Genomic DNA, 8,191 nt, shown 5'->3' on the forward strand with positions numbered 1-8,191 from the left:
GAGTCTCTGCCCTGACTAATATGTTTTGTTTTATTTGATGGCAAAATGACTTCTCTATAGTGAGGAGGGCAGTGTGTGTCTACATCTTCTCTGCACCATGTCTCAGTTAGGATTAAGAGGTCATTGTTTGTTATAGCCTGTAAAAAATCTGAGTCTCTACTCTTAAGGCCGTATGTTGAAGAGCAAAGACCCTGTATGTTCCAGCAACTGATGGCAAATGATTGCATTTTGTACAAAAAATATATAAAGGTATAAAGGTTATAAGGTATAAGGGTATTCAATCAATGAAAAATATATATAAAGGTGTTCAAAGGTATAAAGGTTATAGGGTATAAAAGTATTCAGTCAATGGACGAACATCACAGAATAAATTTAACAACAACAAAGGCAACAGCAGGCAGTCCCAGCTTCTTGTTGTTGTCGTTTACTTGGGTCCCAGCTTCTTGTTGTTATTTACTTGGGTTCCAGCTTCTTGTTGTTGTCGTTTACTTGGGTCCCAGCATCTCGCTGGGTCGAACCCACTGGTCAAACTGTTCCTCTGTGACGTATCCCAACTCCACGGCCATGGCCTTCAGGGTGGTGCCCTTCTTATGGGCCGTCTTGGCGATGGCAGCCGCCTTGTCATACCCAATGTGTTCGTTGAGAGCAGTGACCAGCATCAGAGACTCGTTCATCAGTTTTTTTATTCTCTCTGTATTTGCCTCGATGCCCACGACACAGTTATTAGTGAAGGAGACGGACGCATCGCCGAGCAGCATGGCTGAGTTCAGCACGTTCTTAATCATCATGGGTTTGAAGACATTGAGCTCAAAGTGTCCGTTGCTCCCTCCGATGGTGACGGCTACATTGTTCCCCATCACCTGGGCTGCTACCATGGTCATCGCCTCACACTGGGTGGGGTTTACCTTACCTGGCATGATGCTGCTTCCTGGCTCGTTCTCCGGCAGGATGAGCTCTCCCAGGCCAGAGCGAGGGCCGGAGCCCAGGAAGCGGATGTCGTTGGCGATCTTCATCATGCTGACGGCCACCGTGTTCAGGGCCCCGCTCAGCTCCACGAGCGCGTCGTGCGCCGCCAGGGCCTCGAACTTGTTGGGGGCCGTGATGAAGGGCAGGCCTGTGAGCGAGGCGCAGGTAGCCGCTACTTTCTCCGCAAAGCCGATGCGCGTGTTGAGTCCCGTGCCCACAGCGGTGCCGCCTGCAGCCAGCTCGTACACCCTGGGCATCGCCGAATGCACACGGGCGATACTGTACTTCACCTGCTGCACGTACCCACTGAACTCCTGTCCCAGGGACAGGGGCACGGCGTCCTGCATGTGCGTGCGTCCGATCTTAATGATGTCCTTGAACAGCTCGGCTTTAGCCGCCAGGGCGTCGTGCAGCAGCTGCAGGCCCGGCAGCAGGACGTGGTGCACCTCGGTGGCGGCGGCGATGTGCATGGCTGTGGGGAACGTGTCGTTGGAGCTCTGGCTCTTATTAACATGGTCGTTAGGGTGCACAGGGTCTTTGCTGCCCAGAGTTCCTCCCAGGATCTCGATGGCTCGGTTACTGATGACCTCGTTAACATTCATGTTGCTCTGAGTGCCAGAACCAGTCTGCCACACAACCAGAGGGAAGTGGTCATCCAGTTTACCTGCTGCTACCTCATCAGCAGCCTGGATGATAGCGTCTGCCAACTTAGGGTCCAGGCCGTAGTCCTTGTTCACCTCTGCTGCCGCCCTCTTCAGGACACCAAATGCCTTGATCACTTGTATCGGCATTCTTTCAGAGGGTCCTCCTATCTTGAAGTTCATGGTGGATCGGACCGTCTGGGCGCCGTAGTATTTATCCACCGGAACCTTCAGCTCCCCGAATGTGTCACGCTCGATTCTGTACTCTGAACTGGCCATCCTGGACTGAGTGACGAGAGCTGCTACAGCAGGACAGTGTTGTCTGAGGCTGGGGTTGTTGTTCTGCAGGGACCAGGTCCTCCGGACAGCGGGTATGAGGGAGCGGATCATGCTGCTTTCAGTCTGGTGACACCTCTGATTGGCAGATGCTTATATCAGGGTGTTTGGCATCACCAGCCTCTCCTATAGTGAAGAATGGGTAGGTTTAGGTTTACTTTATTTGTTCAAGGGGGACAGTGTACATTAATAAAACATTTACAAATGTAAATGCACCCAATTTTAGCCAAAAGGCTAATTTAGAGTTCCTCAGTTAAGGTGTGTTCCTGAGTGTAGACGTGAGTCAGTGAGGAGTGGAGAAACTCACATGTTTATTTTCTGTAACTCAAGTCAGACAAGAAACCTGAATTAACATTCAGTATTCAATATTGTCTGATTCAATATTAACATTTAGTATTCAATATTGTCTGATTCAATATTAACATTTAGTATTCAATATTGTCTGATTCAATATTAACATTCAGTATTCAAGTAGAACAGCTAGCTAGCCGTTGTGGACACTCACCTTTCCACAGCAAAACGGTAGGCACGGCACCTTGGTTGAGAAATGCAGGTTTCAATCTATGTTGTTTAGTCTATGTTGGTTAGTCTATCTGTTCAGTCCTGTTCAGTCCTGTCTCAAGATGCAGAATGAGATCTTCAGAGAGAATTGTTGAATATATATAGAACACAAATGTTCTAGAATGTACTATTATGACATCATACTGTGACATCACAAATGTTCTAGAATGGTCTATTATGACATACTGTGACATCACAAATGTTCTGGAATGTCGTATTATGTCATCATATTGTGACATCACAAATGTTCTAGAATGGTCTATTATGACATCATACTGTGAAATCACAAATGTTCTAGAATGTCCTATTATGACATCATACTGTGACATCACAAATGTCACAGTAAATCCTCAATTTGAATAAAGTGATTCATCTGATTAAATTAGTATTTTTTCTTTTATTAAATCAACTTTCCAGCCCCCTGTCAACTGTCAAATGATGTCAACTGTCAACCTGAATTAACATTCAGTATTCAATATTGTCTGATTCAATATTAACATTTAGTATTCAATATTGTCTGATTCAATATTAACATTTAGTATTCAATATTGTCTGATTCAATATTAACATTCAGTATTCAAGTAGAACAGCTAGCTAGCCGTTGTGGACACTCACCTTTCCACAGCAAAACGGTAGGCACTGCACCTTGGTTGAGAAATGCAGGTTTCAATCTATGTTGTTTAGTCTATCTGTTCAGTCCTGTTCAGTCATGTCTCAAGATGCAGAATGAGATCTTCTTGATCTTCTTCTTCTTCTTCTTCTTCTTCTTCTTCTTATTTGGAATTTCCGGCAGTGTAGACGCATCGTGGCGTATTACTGCCCTCCACAATTCTTGCTTCGCCCACACTTGAGAAAGTTTACACTCCTCTTCTTCTTCTTCTCATCTTCAAAACACATTTCTATTGTCTCTGTCTCCTTCTCTTGTCATACAATCACAATACAAACATCATCTCCTCTCTTGGAGGGCCCCCCCAAGAAGGGGAACCCTCAGAGAATTGTTGAATATATATAGAACACAAATGTTCTAGAATGTACTATTATGGCATCATACTGTGACATCACAAATGTTCTAGAATGGTCTATTATGACATACTGTGACATCACAAATGTTCTAGAATGTCCTATTATGACATCATATTGTGACATCACAAATGTTCTAGAATGGTCTATTATGACATCATACTGTGACATCACCAGGGCCGCCTCAGGGGGTGTGCGGGAAGGGGGGCCTCGCACAAAAAAAATAAAAAAAAATAAAAAGAAAATGTTTTTTATTTATTATTATTATTATTATTTTTTTTTTCGAGGCCCCCCTTCCCGCGAGGCCCTTTTTCATCACAGACCTAAAATCTAGTTTTGCTTATATGCTTATATATTTCACATTAGACACGTTTGTAGAATGTGTCTGACTTGTTCCTGGCTCTGTGGCTCTGCAGATACACTATTGGCTCTGCAGATACACTATTGGAGGCAGCTCTGAGGCTCTGCAGCAGAATTGGTTTCAATGAGGGGAGGGGTTACAGGTAAGGTAGAGTCTGACTATTTCGCGCGTGCAGCATTGGAGATTATGCCAGCCAAGATGAAGAGGACATCGTTCGGCAGATGGACTGAAGATGAAAGTTGTTGCATGTTAGACAGTTCAGTCAGGCTAGCCATCCCGGCTAAAGACAGGGACAGCTAGTTAGCTTTAGCTACGTTATAATATTGAGTGCTAACGTGTGGTTCAGTCGGGATATAGCCATGATGATGTCGGCTAGTAGCTAGCTTAGCTAAAGGCTAACTAGCGTTAGCTAACCTAGAGACAGCGCGTGCAGCATTGTTATGCCAAGATGAAGAGGACGGTCGTTTGGCAGATGAACTTTGTCAACTCCACGCGGTTGTCTCCATCCTCTTGGACGTTTGGTGAGTTTTTAATGCACTCTATTCTATTCCCGCCATGGATATCTCTCTCTCTCTCTCTCTCTCTCTCTCTCTCTCTCTCTCTCTCTCTCTCTCTCTCGGGAGCCAAATGGGCCAACTAGCTGTTGTAGTACTAGTAGCTAAAGGTGTGTGGCCTGGTGTCAGCACCTGGTGCGAGGGAGGTGAGCTTGGTGTTTCATTATGAGAATATCTCCATGCTCAAGTCGGCTATAGTCCGCGAGGGACTTGTTGCCGGCACCGCTATGGTAAACACCACTCTGTAGTGGGACGTGTATTGCCTTCTTTTTCCCTTCTCTCTTCGTATGAGAAGAGGAAAACACAGCGGCTATCTGAAGTGTTGGCCTGTATTGCTTTTCTCACATTGTACAGTTTTTCAGTGGTAGCCGCATAGCTTGCTTCTGCGTTAGCTAGTGGTTAGCGATAGCCGGGTTTAGCTACGACGTTAGCTGCTCGTTTTCGCTCGCCTGGGAACGTTAGCTTGATGCTATCAGTTAGCCTAGAGTTAGCTGTTAGCTTGTGCTACGACCATTGACATTAGCCGTGAGAATAGCGGGCCCTGGCACTCTCTGACTACGACATCATCTTTGACAGAAGATGTAGTCGGGCCTGCACCATGTTCAGTCCTGTTCAGTCATGTCTCAAGATGCAGAATGAGATCTTCTTGATCTTCTTCTTCTTCTTCTTCTTCTTCTTCTTCTTCTTATTTGGAATTTCCGGCAGTGTAGACGCATCGTGGCGTATTACTGCCCTCCACAATTCTTGCTTCGCCCACACTTGAGAAAGTTTACACTCCTCTTCTTCTTCTTCTCATCTTCAAAACACATTTCTATTGTCTCTGTCTCCTTCTCTTGTCATACAATCACAATACAAACATCATCTCCTCTCTTGGAGGGCCCCCCCAAGAAGGGGAACCCTCAAATGTTCTAGAATGTCCTATTATGACATCATATTGTGACATCACAAATGTTCTAGAATGGTCTATTATGACATCATACTGTGACATCACCAGGGCCGCCTCAGGGGGTGTGCGGGAAGGGGGGCCTCGCACAAAAAAAATAAAAAAAAATAAAAAGAAAATGTTTTTTATTTATTATTATTATTATTATTTTTTTTTTCGAGGCCCCCCTTCCCGCGAGGCCCTTTTTCATCACAGACCTAAAATCTAGTTTTGCTTATATGCTTATATATTTCACATTAGACACGTTTGTAGAATGTGTCTGACTTGTTCCTGGCTCTGTGGCTCTGCAGATACACTATTGGCTCTGCAGATACACTATTGGAGGCAGCTCTGAGGCTCTGCAGCAGAATTGGTTTCAATGAGGGGAGGGGTTACAGGTAAGGTAGAGTCTGACTATTTCGCGCGTGCAGCATTGGAGATTATGCCAGCCAAGATGAAGAGGACATCGTTCGGCAGATGGACTGAAGATGAAAGTTGTTGCATGTTAGACAGTTCAGTCAGGCTAGCCATCCCGGCTAAAGACAGGGACAGCTAGTTAGCTTTAGCTACGTTATAATATTGAGTGCTAACGTGTGGTTCAGTCGGGATATAGCCATGATGATGTCGGCTAGTAGCTAGCTTAGCTAAAGGCTAACTAGCATTAGCTAACCTAGAGACAGCGCGTGCAGCATTGTTATGCCAAGATGAAGAGGACGGTCGTTTGGCAGATGAACTTTGTCAACTCCACGCGGTTGTCTCCATCCTCTTGGACGTTTGGTGAGTTTTTAATGCACTCTATTCTATTCCCGCCATGGATATCTCTCTCTCTCTCTCTCTCTCTCTCTCTCTCTCTCTCTCTCTCTCTCTCTCTCTCTCGGGAGCCAAATGGGCCAACTAGCTGTTGTAGTACTAGTAGCTAAAGGTGTGTGGCCTGGTGTCAGCACCTGGTGCGAGGGAGGTGAGCTTGGTGTTTCATTATGAGAATATCTCCATGCTCAAGTCGGCTATAGTCCGCGAGGGACTTGTTGCCGGCACCGCTATGGTAAACACCACTCTGTAGTGGGACGTGTATTGCCTTCTTTTTCCCTTCTCTCTTCGTATGAGAAGAGGAAAACACAGCGGCTATCTGAAGTGTTGGCCTGTATTGCTTTTCTCACATTGTACAGTTTTTCAGTGGTAGCCGCATAGCTTGCTTCTGCGTTAGCTAGTGGTTAGCGATAGCCGGGTTTAGCTACGACGTTAGCTGCTCGTTTTCGCTCGCCTGGGAACGTTAGCTTGATGCTATCAGTTAGCCTAGAGTTAGCTGTTAGCTTGTGCTACGACCATTGACATTAGCCGTGAGAATAGCGGGCCCTGGCACTCTCTGACTACGACATCATCTTTGACAGAAGATGTAGTCGGGCCTGCACCATGACAAGGCTCTGGCCATAGCTTCTTTTTGTCCCGCCAGCGAGAGGCCTTTCGTCAACGTGGAGACCTGTGTTGCGGCCTTTCGCCCTGCGTTCCTTGGTGCAGGTAAGATGTCATGACATTACCCCACTCTTCCTTCCTTCCCCTCCCGAATGTTTTGTTAATAACGATGTTTTTTTCCAGGCAAAACATATGTTACTTCACAACATTTGGAGATACGACATGTGCTGTGTGTGAATTGTCTTGGTCGTTTGTGTAGCTTGGGTAGCGTTGGCCAAAGCTGTGTGTGGCCTGGTGTCAGTACCTGGCTAGCCTATTTAGCTGATGTCGGCCATTGGCTCCTTGCTGCTTTGTTTTCTCTGGTATAGACCCTCTTCTCTTTGGATTTAAGTGTTGATCTTTGTCCTTTTGGATCTATGTATATTCATGTTGCCTTTGTGAAGTTATCTTTTCCTTCTGTTTTGTTCTTCCATTAAAAGTTGAATATCCTTTAGGGGCTCATCTTTGCTTATCTCTCTCATACATGCTCTCTCGCTAACACACACACACACGACACACAGACATGCTCTCTCTCTAACACACAAACACACATGCTCTCTCTCTCTCTCTCTCTCTCTCTCTCTCTCTCTCTCTTTCTAACACACACAGTCTTCCTATGGCGGCCTTTCTCGATGGCTAGGCTGTGCTCGCTGAGTCTGTACCTAGTCAAGGATCTTCAGTCACAGTACTCAGGTATTCTGCCACTGTGTACTCTCTGTTTAGGGCCAAATAGCATTTCAATTTCTTTCCAATGTGTGTCTCTCTCTCTCTCTCTCTCTCTGTACACTGTATATTGACTGTAGAACGGGAGCTCTCTCTCGCTCTCTCTCTTGCTATATGTTGACTGTATCATGCCCAGCCTCGGGCAGCGCTATTATTTAAGAATATGTTGACTGTATAAAAAAAAGAAAAAAAAAATATATGAAAAGGGGGGGGGGGGGGGGGGGGCAGGGCCTCGCATTTCTCCCAGGCGGCCCTGCCTGGCGGCACCTGTATCCTGTCCCACTATGAAGCATTAATGTTTAGGATAGGGAGAATCAAAGAGAGCACAGCAAGTTAAGTGTCAGTGTCGGGGTAGGGATGATCACGAGCGGTCAGCCGGTTACACAACGTCCTCGTGAACACAGGGAATGCAAAAGATTAGCGTTAGACACCTTGAATAATAGTCCTACATTTTCGGGTGTCTACATATGTAACTGTTGGCCACTGAGCAGTTCCTCTGGAGCAGCTGTGCCTTGCTCAAGGGCACGTCGGTGTTAACATATGGTGGTGTTATGATTGAGACTTGACATTAGGTCAGTCATGTGAGGAGTTTACAATGCAATGCAGCCGCCTGTAATGTGGATGCCTTCTAGCCATTACCGTCCTGTCTTTGGCAACA

At 45.8% G+C, this 8,191-nt stretch overlaps 1 protein-coding gene across 1 annotated transcript; it reads right to left on the reverse strand.

Moving 5' to 3' along the window:
* Positions 1-406: 406 nt before the first annotated feature.
* Positions 407-1,954, reverse strand: LOC311242595 (fumarate hydratase, mitochondrial). Its single transcript, XM_084331576.1, has one exon. It carries the CDS (start codon positions 1,884-1,886, stop codon positions 486-488), a length of 1,401 nt encoding a protein of 466 aa, XP_084187702.1. The 5' UTR covers positions 1,887-1,954; the 3' UTR covers positions 407-485.
* Positions 1,955-8,191: the final 6,237 nt, after the last annotated feature.

The sequence above is a fragment of the Notolepis coatsorum genome, assembly GCF_963971535.1.
Source record: "Notolepis coatsorum genome assembly, chromosome: 16".
NCBI lineage: Eukaryota > Metazoa > Chordata > Actinopteri > Aulopiformes > Paralepididae > Notolepis > Notolepis coatsorum.

What these genes read in the sequence shown, in the direction of transcription:
- LOC311242595 (XM_084331576.1), bottom strand. Translation starts at nt 1,886, where the DNA reads ATGGCCAGTTCAGAGTACAGAATCGAGCGTGACACATTCGGGGAGCTG.